The 14558-nt window shown below is 43.0% G+C and overlaps 2 protein-coding genes across 2 annotated transcripts; one reads left to right on the top strand and one right to left on the bottom strand.

The window, feature by feature from the left end:
• Window positions 1-4422: 4422 nt before the first annotated feature.
• On the top strand, window positions 4423-5610 carry LOC135383639 (uncharacterized). The gene is made up of 3 exons (XM_064613023.1): window positions 4423-4813; window positions 4901-5122; window positions 5362-5610. Exons 1-3 carry the CDS (start codon window positions 4638-4640, stop codon window positions 5507-5509), a joined length of 546 nt encoding a protein of 181 aa, XP_064469093.1. The 5' UTR covers window positions 4423-4637; the 3' UTR covers window positions 5510-5610.
• A 275-nt stretch (window positions 5611-5885) lies between these two features.
• On the bottom strand, window positions 5886-13820 carry LOC135385512 (uncharacterized). The gene is made up of 16 exons (XM_064614862.1): window positions 13400-13820; window positions 12709-12745; window positions 12482-12565; window positions 12107-12265; window positions 11750-12035; window positions 10884-10949; window positions 10769-10825; window positions 10429-10705; window positions 10291-10359; window positions 9985-10149; window positions 9370-9556; window positions 9057-9302; window positions 7787-7958; window positions 7572-7714; window positions 6662-6809; window positions 5886-6578 (listed from the first exon to the last, which is right to left on the bottom strand). The coding sequence occupies exons 1-16, from the start codon at window positions 13706-13708 to the stop codon at window positions 6560-6562; spliced, it is 2424 nt and encodes an 807-aa protein (XP_064470932.1). The 5' UTR covers window positions 13709-13820; the 3' UTR covers window positions 5886-6559.
• Window positions 13821-14558: the final 738 nt, after the last annotated feature.

The following is a 14558-nucleotide window of genomic DNA, read 5'->3' as shown; positions in this document are numbered from 1 at the left end:
TTGAACAATATACAATGATCACAAATACTCTATATGTAAGCATCTTCAGGGTGACCAATTCGAATTTTGTTGTAACTCACACCCCCTTTTTGTTTGTTTGTTTGTCAGATCACCATCACAAATAGGTGTAAGGAAATAATAATTAACTGCTTATATTAATCGAAAGCTACCAAATACGAATCTACCAAGTGAAGAGCAAAACGCAGGAACATGTGGATAGTTGGAGAAGTAGACTCAGACACACGATCACAGCAACAATTATCATTAGTCAACACTACAAACATTATGCTAAAAGAGGAACAAGCACAAGTTAAGAACATGTATATATATATATATATATATATGATATATATATGATATATATATGATATATATGATTCTACTTCTCCAACTATCCACATGTTCCTGCGTTTTGCTCTTCACTTGGTAGATTCGTATTTGGTAGCTTTCGATTAATATAAACAGTTAATTATTATTTCCTTACACCTATTTGTGATGGTGATCTGACAAACAAACAAACAAAAAGGGGGTGTGAGTTACAACAAAATTCGAATTGGTCACCCTGAAGATGCTTACATATAGAGTATTTGTGATCATTGTATATTGCTCAATTAGAAAAATATCGCCTTCATATAACAGCAAGCTTGCATTTATGGTGTTACTTGTGGTTTGATATCATCCTTCACTCTAATGATGATGGCACCCAATATGTATTTTGACTTTGGGAGGGAATCGTCGATTGGGGTTGAGGGAGATCTCCTGCGCGTTTCGAGGAAAGAGTGAAAGAGGGATGTGTGAAAGGAGAGGTGAAACCGGTTCTAGCGGACTGGGCTCAGGAAATAAGTTTATCTGAGCTTGTGTGTGTGTGCGTGTGTATGTCACGGTTATATCTCATATGGCCCGAGTGTGCATAAGGCACAAGTGACCAGAACGCCCAAATGCTCATAAGACCCGAAAATAAATTGGGCCTTTTGAGCATTTGGGTCGAATGAGCAGGGCAGGATAAGGTGCCCAGAAGGCCCAAATGGTCATATGGCCCGAAAACCAGGAAGGCATCAGATTGACCTGTGAGGTCATGGAACCGCAAACAGAAGCGTATTTCCCCATTCAACTAGGCCAGCCCTAACCTTCCCTCACCTGAAAGAAAGGCTTCTGTTGCCTCAGGGTCCCAAAACTTGCACTGATAAAAGTACCGTATTTTTCTGTGTATAAGCGCCGCTATACATTTAAAAAAAGATTATCTGAAGAAGTCCTGCGCGTCATCTAATGTCATCATATGCGCGTCATCATCCTGCGCAGGACCTCTTCAGATAACTTTTTTTTAATATACAACGGCGCTTATACACAGAAAAGTACGGTACTTCTATCAGTGCGAGTTATATGCAACAAATATTCTTCTGTAAAATCGCCTTTCAAATGTGACAGCGCAGGAATTCCACACTTTTCCGAGAAGCCCTACGGCTTCGTATTTTGCTCGGGGCTGGGATTTATTATGTTAATCAAGTTGCGCCCATTTTGAACAATTGCACTCGGTGAATCCTCGGAATATGCTCCTTCTGACGTGAACACAAACAATGCGCTTCTTCCACCGTGTGAAATGTAGTCTCCAGAGAGTTCAGTTACAGAATCAATTCCAAGGTGTTCGCCCAGAACCCATTTGGTCGAACGGCCCCGGAAAATTTGGTGACGGAACAAACGATCTCGGAAAAAATGGTTCCCGAGGGGTTAGAGCGGAAAAAACGGTCCCATGCGTAGGCATGGTTTGCTACGTTCAAACCCCTCCCGAAATCGTACATTTGGTACCTCGTTTGGGATAGGGGAACGAGGAGTAAACCCTTCTCTCCTATGCAAATTTCCTCCTGAACCCCCCCAGAAATATTTTTTCTGGCCACGCTACTGCCGTGCCCGGCTTGGTTCCCTTCGGAGAAAAAGCGGTACTCATTGTGTGCGTCATAGCAGCATTCCAGAGAAGGTTGAAAAGCTTTTAATGTGGCAAACGGATAAGTTATTCAATAAAAATATTAGGCACAGAGCCTACCAAATGTACCGAACGAAATATTGAATGCTGTAAGGATTCATATTTAATTGTATTTAGTTTTTGCCACATCTATATCTTATTTGCTTGAAAACTTGTTAACTCATTTCAGCACATTTATTAATATTTTTAGTTCAGTTACCCTTTTCTCCTCTGTCGCATTCATTTAATATTGTGCATAGGAGCAAAGGAAATATCTAGGACACTCCTAATCTTCCCGCCTGGTTTTCGGGCCATATGACTATTTTGGCCTTCTGGGCATTTCGGCCTTCTGGACACCTTACCCTGCCCTGCTCATTTGACCCGAATGTTCAAAAAGCCCAAATTTTTATCGGATCTTATGAACATTTGGGCGTTTTGATCACTTGGGCCTTATGCACACTCGGGCCATATGAGATGATACCGTGTGTCACTGTCTTCTTCTCATGGAAATGTTTGGCAAAATGCGTAAATGTGAGTCGGAATTGTATTTAATGTGTGTACATATAATGATCCTGAATACACAAGAAAGTGAGGGCTGTATCATCTTTCATATCAATGAAAATTGTCCTCCATATATAATTCGTGTTCCTCGGCATTCGTCCTAGCTCAGGTCGTATTGATAGCAAGCTTCGAAGTTAAAGATTCTTTAATTAAAAGTTGTGCTAATGATGTCCCTCTGACAGTGTTAACTACTGTTTGTTTAATTAGTGATTTCCTGGATGGTGCGGTGTGTCCCCCCTATTGTGCTCTTCAATCGGAAAGACTCGTATTTAATAGCATTGAAATGACTTGAGCATGGAATAATTAATTATTTACATGTGTGATTTTTTGATGTTGATTTACAACATGAAGATGGAGGTCACATAGAAGAAGCTCTGACTTGTTATGGTAGAAATTTTAATTTTAATTATTATGTATGGACTAAGAATTCCTTCCTTAATTAAAAGTTGTGTTCCTGAAGGTTCTTTAATAAATATTATCTGCTCTGGGGAACTGATTGTCTGCCCGCTCGAGTTATCGACTCTATCCATTTGATATTAAATTGGTTTAACTGCAGATATTACAATATCATAAAATTTGTAGTGTGTGTGTGTGTGTGTAGGATATGAATGTTGCCTGCAGAAATTGTTCGTTTCAACTTTACACCTCTCTATGCTGATTGCTAGTACTTTAGATTAATAAAATATTTTCACTTGTACAAATGTGTATGTCTATTGCTTGCATAGTCTGGGCGCGAGAAGGAAAGTACGCTATGTTAAGGAGAAGCATGGGGAGATGAAACACTCTTCCATGGAGTGGACTTCCTCACTCAGGATGTATTGTATGTGGAACTGGGCCGGAGAGGGAATAAGTTGGCGGGCAATAACATTTTGGTTGGTGGTTATGTACTCTGCACGTTCATGCATGCTCGAATGTGAGAAGCAAAGCCCTCTGTACGCGGCGCGCGGCTGCGAAACGCGCGGGGCGGTCTTGGCGCGCGCTCCTCCTTGGCGCAAAGTATCTTGCTCCAAATATCTCCCTATCTGGATCGGAGGGTACCGATGGTCACCAGTATATTTGGTCAGGAGTATCTTCCCCAAAGTACTACTACTACTAACCCCAGATATTTCAGCACTTGACATGTAGCGAAAGAGAGTAACATTTGTTTTACGGGGAAATGAAACAATCTTAAGCGTTGGCCTTGAGGCGGTTGTTAGTCTACCAATTAAGTATACGAGTTATGTCTTCCTGCAAGAGAGCACAATCTGAAGGTGGTGATATACTTCGCATTATTTTGATGTCGTTAGCGTACTGTAACAGAGTTGAATGTTCAACAGAAGACGCAAGGTCGTTGATGAAACTGCTGAAGAGTAACGAGCCAAGGTTAGACCCTTGAGGAACACCCGAAGAAGGAACGAAGACGTTAGAGCGTGAACCAGAGACGAGGACAGAGCAAGTGCGCTCGCGTAAGTACGATTCGAGGAAACGAATAGATATTCGGAGACTCCATGCGATTGCAAGTTACATAAAAGAATATCATGATCCATTAGGTCAAATGCTTTGGAAATATCCAAATAAACAACATCAACTTGACCACATGTATTCACAATTAGTGAACCTAGAGAAGGAAAGATACAAGGTTAGAGAGCATTGATCTCCCTGTCAGAAAACCATGATGGTTCTCTACAAACTTTGTTTTGATAAAGGAGCTTAGGTTCATGTAAACAATGTGTTCAAGTACTTTGAAGGAAGCAAATAATATGCTGATAGGCCTGTAGTTTTGTACAATTAGTTTGCTTGCTGATTTACGAACCGGGACAATTACGGATGATTTGAGTGGCGAGGAAAAATCATGAGATTTAGCGACAAGTTAAAGGGACTATCGCATCCGTCCCGGTTGATTCCGAAACTATAGCGCCGTTTTACTCGTCGTTCGTCGCCAACAATTACACAAAAAGTCCGACACGAAAAAGTGGAGTAGTTTCTGTGCAGTTTGATGGAAAACATAGCCGTAGCAGACGACGGACGTTGAGGGTTTTCTGGTATTCCCTCTCCGCAAACGTCACGCAGCCGCACCAATCAGGGAGCGACTGTCGGGACGTCGTCTGCCTGGGAAACCGCGTAGAGCCTAGCTGTGATCATGTCGGACGTCGAAAGCGAAAGTTTTTCCTCGTCGCTGCTGGATGAATTCAGTGAGGACAGCTCGGACGACGTGGTGTCAGACGATGATCCGTATTCAACGGACCCACTTCCGCTTCATCCTCCGATCAACAGGGATGCAGTTGTTCGCGAAGTCGCGCAAAACGATGACTTTCGGTAAGTCAGATTATCACATTGTACGCATCGCACCCACTGCAATTGCGCTATCAACCGATTGTTGGACTGGTACTTCAAAAACGACAGGTGTCTGTGCGGCGTCTGCAGTCCGGAGCAACCAGACGAATACTTGTGCTGCACCTCAGTGAGCCAGGTTGCAGCTCTGTGTGACAGTGCTGGCGTGCGGTGCATCACCGAGCACCGTCTGTTCCACGACTTCTGTCTGCGGAGAGAAATGCTGGCGGTGAATGCACGCCAGTACTGCCGCTACGACTATCGGCTGCGGCTGTTGGATCCGACAGACAACAGGTATGTCGTTTCCTAGGGCGGGTACGGTAATAGTCCCTTACAGCAACCACAGCTGTATTTTAACCGATATGTAGGAGTTTCATCTTTTAATGCAACCTTTTAATGCAATGTTCTATAGATATGTTGGAATATACTAGGATACTTGCAGTTGTCTTTTGGTCACCTCTTAGGTATGCGAGTTGGTCATCCTTTTTTGCTGCAGTGTCGCTGAAATTGACTGGCCTTATATCTTTACATAGGTGTCTGAGGTTCACAGCCTACTCTATATTTGCCAGTTGGGTCTGGGGCTACCTCGGACCTAGAAATAGGCGACAAATTCCAGGCTGCGCTGTGCGAGCGATTCGAAGAGAGCACCCGTCGCCTTCATACCAAGGGTTTCTTTCTTAAGAATGGTATGTTTTCAGCATACATATATTATATGCATCTGCTGGCTGATTCCCTTTTCATGGTTATACCTTCATATTAACAAGGCTGTATACTTCAGTGAACATAAAAGGAGTAGGTATAAGCTAGAGGGTGTCGACCTGATATTATTGGCATGAGTGTACATTCCTGTACATTTATCGCACTGTAAGGCTTCAAAGCCACATACCTTACTTCCTTTTTTTGAAACATCTAACTCATTAAGCTAATGCTCATAAAAAGATCATGTACCTTTTTTCAAATGTGATGAAAATCAAGAGCCACAAGCTGCTGTGTCGAAAGCAGTACATGCACCACACATACCGAACAACCTCCCGGATAGCACGAATATAAATTCTTTCGTGTTTTTCGTTTTAATATTTCCTTTGCATAACAAAATGCTACAGTGGTATTTAATATCCATGCACAGATGGTGATGATACTGTTGTTCGCAATTTCAGTAGATTCCAGGCTGCTGTCTTCTCGGAACTGCCCATGTGCTGGAATGAAAAAAAAATGTTAACTTGGTTATAATAAAATATAGTTTTGCAATTCAGCATATCCATAAGACTTCTTTTAGTACAACAGGTACTGCTTAAAGGGGCTGCCGCATCCGTCCCAATTGATTGTGCCACTGCAGTGACATTTTTTTCTACGTTGCTCACTGACAATCATGTGGGCAAGAGCGGATGACGGATATTAGAGTATTGGAGCAAACGTCACACACACAAGGCTGATAGCGGCTGAGAGTGACAAATTTGTCTTCAGCTGTTTATGGAAGTGAATTTTGGCCAAGTTAACTGTTAAGCGACGACTAACGTACACACATGGATGCGATAGTCCCTTTAATGATTTTAGTTATGCAGTTATCAAAATGGGTTTGAGAATTAATATGCAATGTCATATGAGGTGGGTTGATCTACAAGCAACGCTTGTCTTTGCGTAAAGCATTGGTTGGCCCTGAAAAGGGCCGTTTGTGGTGTCATATGTCAAGATGGCCAGCTGTCCGTGGTCCTCAGCCGGTGTGGACATGGCCTACTTTCCCTTCTGGAACCTACATGTAAAATCCAGAATAGAGTTAAGTCATCAGGAGCAAGCAGGGTGGGTGCAACTTGGTAGAACCAATATTTTGCGTACCGTGTTTGGTGTTGTTCCACAGCTTGCCTAAGAGTTGGCTTCTCGCCATATGTTGCTGAACGAGCTGGCCGAGTTTCTGCAGCTGCTGACTGCATTTGGTGTTCTTGAATGCGAGTCAGAACCTCTGCAATCAGTGTTGCCGCATAATCTGTTGATGGATAAGCATAGGTTGACAATGAATGTGTTAGGTGAACTTGAAGGACTATGCTTAATACTGGGTGTTTTTATGAAAAAGCTATGGGAGCAGCACAGACATCACTTTTTCAATTGAGTTATACTGCAAGGCGGACATCATTTGGAAGGGGGTATATGTGACCTTTGAGCAAAAGCAAGCAGAACAGGAGAAAATCCACATTGAAAGCCATTCTATCTTTTAAAAATCCTTAAAAGCATGCCGTGAAATATCTATTGCTGAATTTTGGTATGCAGATGATGAGAGACTGAAAAAGTGCTCCTCAAGAGCCATCTACGGCAACAGAAGTGGTTTATTTAGCCAGTAGATCAGCACCTACTCTCATGATTTCCATTACTTCAAATTATGTTGAGCTCTTGCATGAAGTGAGCGCTGTGCTTCCTGCATTCCCCGCCAGCGTGGTTTCAGCTCATTTTCATATCAATATTCAAGGATGGATATTTTAAGGCACATGTGTATTTTAGGATTTGTTAGACCTGAAATAGCTCTAAACAAGGATACCCTCATTCCGCTTGCTTTTGTCTGGAATCACCTAATTAAATTTTTTAAAGTAATCAGGCAAAAATGAGATCTATATATGCTGCTCTCATAGCTTTTCAATAAAAAAATTCTGCAAAGGATAAAACACTCTATAACTAGTGCTATCTTCAAACTAGCCACAATAACTACATCCATGTATTGACACAGAACATGATGCACGCAGTGGTGAAAATATACCATAGGTAGCATTTTCTTTGAGGGGTACGGCCACCCACGTCTTTTTCAGCTTGGATGGCTTCAGTCGGAACTGCTTGGAGCCCTCTCTTTCCACTTGCACACGGTCAGCATTCTCGTTGTAATGGAGTATTGCCAACTGTGTCCTAAAACCCAGTTTTGTAATGTAGATGGTACAAGTTCTGTATGTGTGACATGATTTTATGAAGGTTTAATACCTGGCCACCATCCCCTCGTCAGAAAACGAATAGGATTTCGGAACGAAGTGGTTCAGGACACTGTGGTATGACTCCAGGCCATATGTCTGTTGTTTTGTAGAAAGCATAGGGACATCCCTGAGCAGTGCGGGTGCTGTCAAGATGTCCTTGACCTTTGCGTACGTCTCACTATCTGTAATTGTAAATGATAAGCTTAATTCTATCTCTGTCAACAAAGTTAACAAAACTACTACTCCATCTTGAGAAAGCGTGAGCGACCGACAACAGAAAAAAAAAAAAAAAAAAAAAAACAGACACAACAAGCCACTTGTGTTTTGCTTGCTTTCCCTTGTCACTCGCTGGTCAGGCTTCCTGACATTGGAGTTCATCCACCAGCTCGACCACTTATTATGTAAAATTACCTATAAGCTCGATGCTTGGAGATGCAACCACGACATAGCAAACGACAGAACTCGTGGGTGTAAGACAGGGATAAATCAACTTGTCCACTCTTTAGTATTTTTGTTGCTATGTCTACGTACTAGTACATGCCTGCCAAAGAAAATTTAGGACCATAGTGCTATTTATTGGGCCCTCTACAGGAGGGCAAGCAATGAAAAATCCATGTGTGTCAATGGGATGAACAGTCCAATAAGGCTCCTTTCCTACACACGCATAAAAATGGTGTAGCTTAAATTTTGATACAACGCGGAAATTAACTTCAGCTTCCACTCAAAAAACCTACCTCACGTGATTGTGTCAGCAGTGGTAATAAGCACTGTATATAATTTAAAAGAATGCATTCATAAACAGGCACACTCTTGAAAATGGTGTCCTAAGATTAACTGCACAGTGTGACTTATTAAAGTCATACTGTACAGTTAATCTTAGGACACCATTTTCAAGAGTGTGCTGGTTTAATGCCACAATCAGTCTCGTCGGGTCACTTCACCCTGCCTGTCATCACCATCGTTCAGCCACTGAGGTCCGAGTTGTGAGAACTGTATTTTCTAAGCACCAAAACCATTTACATGCAGTGCTATATTTAAGAAAGGGTTAAGCAGTTTTCCTGAATTTTGTTCAGTTACAGCTAAAAATGACACTTCCCAAAACAGTGATAACAGGGCATGCATGTAGAGTAGACACACGCATATATGTCACACATTTTGCATTTGTGTTACTCCAGAAAACCCAGATGCAATTACTTTACCAAATATTCATTTAAAGTTTTCTCAGAGATTTCTTGACTTATCGCCTGACTGCACCCATTGGTTTATCTATTTGTACTTACCTTCTTTGAGCCATTCTCGTGGTTCTGAAACTGGGCCATGATAACAAACTGGGTACAGTGGGTTGTCATGCTCATGGACATCGACAATGTGGTTCACTGCCGATACCCACTTCGCCAGACAAAGGTCACCACTTTCCCCACTGTACTTTGGACACCAGTATATGTGTCGGATAAGGCTCTCTATCCAGAACTTCACAACGTGGTGCTTTGTGGAGCGGCTGAGAGACACAAGCTTTTTCTTGATCCCTGTTCAAAGTTACCACATGAGTTTCAATACCGAAAGCAACTTTCCATGCTTGTTGAGAGTGCTCACCTTTCGCAACGTGCCACACGTCAAAACGGTGTTTGATGTGTGGACACAATTCCCTTAACACAGACTTTATTGCAGTGTGGCGGTCAGTCACTATGGTGTCCACAACCATGTCATGTGCTTCAAGGTAGGCAAGGCAGTTCTTTAGACCATGTACCTCCATGGCATTGCTGCTTGAGACTTCTGTTGACTGTTACATAAAACACCAAGATCGACGTATTAGACATGTGATACCCATATACAGGGTAGTGTTGCCCCCTAGAGGTATGGTCATTTGACAACAGAAACAACAGAGCTATGTTTTGATGTGCTCAATTAGGCTGTGGAACTTCAACACTTGTAGGCCTGTACAGCGTCAACACTTCTTCCACTCTCTGAATAGCAGCAATTAGTCCTGAGCTCGTAGTGTTAAGGATTTTAGTACAACATTGTGAGTAAGCTCTGCCAGTTCCGCAATGACAAAATCTAATAAATTAGAACCACATTTTATTAGGGAGAAACTGGATTAAGGCTGAAAATTGGAAGCTTGAGGGTAAATATCGGGTATTACCCGAAAAAGTATGAATTGCATGATGCAATGTTTACGATACTGTTATAGAAAGATTTGGTATGAGATACCTTGACCAATTCAAAGTGGATGATCCTATTGGCAACTGTCTCAAGCAGTGTGTAAGTGCCATAGAGGGCTGTGTGGCCTGGCGAATCACATCGGCCATCTCCCGCAAGGGTCAGGGGCACTGGGCGGAGCCGGTCTAGTAGCTCAGCTTGTCTGCTCAGGAAGACCTACAACAGTTGTAGATAAGATAAGATCACATACTAAAAGGAACATTGGGTGAAAACATTCTGTGACTTTCGAGCTACCGCTAGGATATGTTACTTGTGTTCTTGAACGATAATAGGCACATACTTTATAAATGTACTCACATCATTCACGGCAGGAAAGAGGTGCTGTTTCTGTGTTCTGAAGTACTGCGACAAAGTCAGTGTTGGCACCTGCATCGTATGGAACATGTACAAAATGCCCTGGTTACATTAACACCAGAAAAGTGCCAGTATTTGTACCTTCATCATGGCAAACATACGAAATGCCTTGGTTATGTTCACGCCGGAAAACAGAATCGCACTACAGAGCAGAATGTTTCCGAGTGGCCTGTCTTCCACCCAAGGCTGGCTGGACCATGTACGCAGTTTCCCACAGCTGCAAGCAGTTGCTGCTCTCAGCCATGTGCCCCTTGTTGAGATGTCTGTTTCAGCATCGCTGCTGCCACAAGGACACTGTGACAGGAGCTCTCGCAGACTTGACTCCGCCACCAGGAAGAGACGTTCCTCTGGATTTAGCCTGAAAAGCAATCACATATTTCTATGTCTTAAAACACAGCATACTGGAGCATGCTGTACTTACGTTCGATGCACATGGGATTTAGAATGATGTCCCTCATGTTCCTTCTCATATTCGTCACTAGGAAAAAAATAGTTGCAATGTAAGAATTCCCACGGCTTTCAAGTGCAAAGCTTACTCTTCAGTCTCTGATCCCTCTGTTAATTCAGATGAGTGGACCGTCACGTCCTTCGGATCAGGCTGGCTACATCGAGAAAGAAAAGAAGTTATTCACCTTTGCGAAACGTATATGTGTAATACAATGCTGTGTGTGAAGTAGAAAGCCTTTGCTATTCAGTCTAGGAAGGCATCTATGTCTTGGAATGCACGGCCTATTCGTCAGGGCAGCACACTTTGCGGTGCTGTTTCTAGGATGACTTTTTCATAAAATCCCTGTACATCCTTCCCTGTAGGTCTGTTTCACCAAGGTTAAAATGACCTGTTCCCCAGCGTGGTCATGGTGGCCTAGTTTGTTGGCCACAGCTTCCTTACCCCTTCTGTTCCCATGTATTTTGTTGTTATAACTTCTGTCATGTCTCTGTTATGTGTTATACTGCTGCTATGAGCTATCCATGTGTATGTCTGTTGTTCTTCCTAAGCTTTTTTATCTTCAAGCTTTATCCACCACCTTGACTGCTGTTGTAACATATGTTGTTAGCATCCGTGGTATTCATTTCAAGGTGGCTCCTATCAATTGATTGGTAGCATGTCCACCTACTGACCCAATTATCATGGGTTCAGCCCCGACACAGATAGTAGCAACTTCATGATAGGGTACAAGCTGTTTAGGCTCACCACCCACATGGATAGTAAAACACATCAAGAGGCAATATTAATCTGTGGGTAGACAAATATGCTGTAACTCTGTCACACTTGCCTCACAATGGTCACAATGTAATTCATATTAACTTAAATGGATGTCATAGCTTTCCTTTTTGTAATCACTAGATCACCAGAGCTATTAACAATTTTCTGTAAATATAATACACTTGTACTACGGCATACCATGTAGATCCCAAGGTTGTATCAAGTTCTTCTCTAGCTGGGGTGGAGCAGTGGACGGGCGAAAGAGGCATGTAAAGCATATCTGTTGGCATCAGTTCCTCAAATGCTGGTGCACCTATATGCTGCATGGAAGCCTGTCCTGCAGAGACCTCCACGCTTTCAATGTTGCTGTCTTCTGGACACCAAGTTGCTAGCTCAGATGATGTCAACAGAAGGGAGCTGGAAGGGGGAAGGCTCATGCCTGTCTGGCTTTCCCTACTTTGCATGTGGAACCCAGTTTGAGTGCCTGCAAACCAAATTGGTAGTAGGCTACGTGTGTAAAAGGTCTGTTCCCTGTAAATGATATTACAATATTACCAAGCGTGGATGTCGGAATAGCTGTTTGTGTTTCCTTGTCCTGAACCCTTTCCGCTACAGATTCTGGCTTGTGCGGTACTAATGTGTAATGGAACCCATATTGGCTGACTATCTGGTAGGGCACAAATGGTTCAAGGGGCAGTCCATCCAGCACTAGCACTGAAGAAATAGAGCAATACCAACATGACACATACAAAAAATGCAGAAAGGCAATTATGCAATACAGCTATGAAAAAACAATATGGGATATGATGTGATTACTGCTCTCCTGTGTTTACAAGGAGGAGCTATGAATCTCAAGAGTAATTGCCTATGCATTCATTTTAACCACCATGGATTTTATCAAGAGTGAGCATAAATGAATTGGGCATGTACCATTTTCCGGACCCGCTGATGACATGGATTGTTGTAGGCTGAAACATTCACCCGCATCGCTTGCTGATTCCATCCTTTCCACGTCTACAATACAAACACGTTATCACACCTATCACTGTAACAGGCTGGTATAGGACAAGTACGACAAAAAACATCTTAAACTGGAACAGATAGGCGGGAGCATGAATGTGCAGCAATGCCTAATAAGAGCTTTCTACGGAACGTACCACTTGCACTGGCTTCAGTGAAGCTGGTGGACTGGACCTGTAAACGAAACTATTTACTTGTGGTTCCAATTCATAAGTCAACATCTCATAAGATATGTAATTGATTGGTTTTCACAAATCTGCCTAGAAAAAACATTCCTTGTACAGATACCTCTTATGAAAATGGACTCATATTGTTCCATACCCCACATTACCAGAAGCAATGGGGTAGAGTATCGCCCATGGCGACAAACTCCCCATTCATAATCTCAAAATAAAGTTGTCACTTGTTTTTCGAACATGCAACCTGTATTTCCAGCATGCATTAATGCAGTAGAGAAAATGAAACCTCACGCGCAAATTTGCTCGCTGAATGGGAGCCCACAAAAGGACAAAGTACCGTTCGTGTTCGTATGACGCGCGGCTAAATGAAAACGTGCATACGCCCCTTCATTATATATGTTCTCATAATAATCCATCCCATCGGTAAGCGACATTTCCAGCAAGCACTACGAGAATGGCAATCTCAGCTCATGGGTTTCCCTTGCAAAACCCACATTGCTTAGTTTTAGGGATCGAACTTCGCCGGCTGCGCCAATGCCGAGAAAAGCGTGTAAACTGCGTTGCAGGCACGCTTTTCAGGGCTAGATCCTATCAATGATTATGTCCTTTTGCGGGGTCCCATTTGACATATACGAGAACTGTGACCCACCTCAGCAGACCGCGGCCGAGTTGGTTCCGGAAATATTGTGGGCACGGCGTCAGCCTTCAGCCGCTTTCGTTTCGGAACTCCAAGTCGGATTTGTAGAACATCCGTTTCCATGTACGCATCCTCCGCAAAGTGTGAAGAACAAACGCGGGACACATGTATTTCTCCTCGTACGTCAGGATGTCTGCTGGCGACTACTGCCTCCCATTTTCGCTTCGTGTCACTGTCCCTCGGCTTGTGGAATGTCACTTCTGGGTTAGAGCCCGAAGTGTTCGTACACCCAGGAACGTAACACCGTGTTTCACGCGACATGGTCGCGTCAGAACTCGCAATCACAAGCGGAAGTCGGCGTATTTATCGATGACTTTTCGCGAGGTAAATGGCGACGATGGCGACTCAAACCCGAAGCAGACGAGCTCGGAGACTGTCGTCTGCGCAGCCCCTCCCATTCGTGCGGCTGCGTTACGTCATCATGATGTTACTATCGCTGGGCTTCCTTAGCTTCAGAGGCGGCGGGAATATTTAAAATTCGTTTACTCAATATGTACGGCGTTCTCGAAAGAGAAATTTGGCCAACTAGATTGTGAAATGATACCGAACATTATGGTATGGGTCTCATACACACGTTCCCGGATGCGATAGTCCCTTTAAATATATACATAAGGACAGCCGCAAAACTATATCACAGTAAGCCTTGAGGGATACGGCGGGGATACCATCAAGTCCAGGTGTGGTCGTATGTTTTAGTCGACAGATTGAAGAATCGTCATTTTCAGTTATAGCGAACGCCGGTAAATGATCAGTACGCGAGGGACAAGTGGCGTCAGCAGCTTTAGTTGTACGTGAAGTAATATTGTCGTAAACAAAAGCAAAATGGTCAGAAAACATATTAGCAACAGTTGAAGGGTTCGTTTGTATGACATCATCAACAAGTAGTGCGTAAGATGCGTCAGGATCACGTCTCTCCCGTTTAGACCAGTTCAAAAACTTACAGGGATTGCTGTGCACGTCGCCCTCTACTTGTTTCAAGTATAATATCCGATAATTTTTACAAGATCTTTTGAAGAGGGAACGAAACTGGATAAATTGCTCATAGTTGAATAGGTTTTGTCGTCTTTTGAACCTCCTGTTGAAATATTTTTTCTTACCCTGGCAGGGCTGG

This window comes from Ornithodoros turicata, chromosome 2 (assembly GCF_037126465.1).
Source record: "Ornithodoros turicata isolate Travis chromosome 2, ASM3712646v1, whole genome shotgun sequence".
Classification (NCBI taxonomy): Eukaryota; Metazoa; Arthropoda; class Arachnida; order Ixodida; family Argasidae; genus Ornithodoros; species Ornithodoros turicata.
This window is presented reverse-complemented; position numbering and strand designations above follow the sequence as displayed.

Excerpts from the sequence above, each read along its gene's own strand:
- LOC135383639 (XM_064613023.1), top strand. The coding sequence starts at position 4,638 with ATGTCGGACGTCGAAAGCGAAAGTTTTTCCTCGTCGCTGCTGGATGAA. Across the intron at positions 4,814-4,900 it reads GCGCAAAACGATGACTTTCG|GTGTCTGTGCGGCGTCTGCA; the intron begins GTAAGTCAGATT and ends CAAAAACGACAG. Across the intron at positions 5,123-5,361 it reads TTGGATCCGACAGACAACAG|GTGTCTGAGGTTCACAGCCT; the intron begins GTATGTCGTTTC and ends ATCTTTACATAG.
- LOC135385512 (XM_064614862.1), bottom strand. The coding sequence starts at position 13,708 with ATGTCGCGTGAAACACGGTGTTACGTTCCTGGGTGTACGAACACTTCG. Across the intron at positions 10,706-10,768 it reads AAATCCCATGTGCATCGAAC|GCTAAATCCAGAGGAACGTC; the intron begins GTAAGTACAGCA and ends ATTGCTTTTCAG. Across the intron at positions 7,715-7,786 it reads GACGAGGGGATGGTGGCCAG|GACACAGTTGGCAATACTCC; the intron begins GTATTAAACCTT and ends ACTGGGTTTTAG.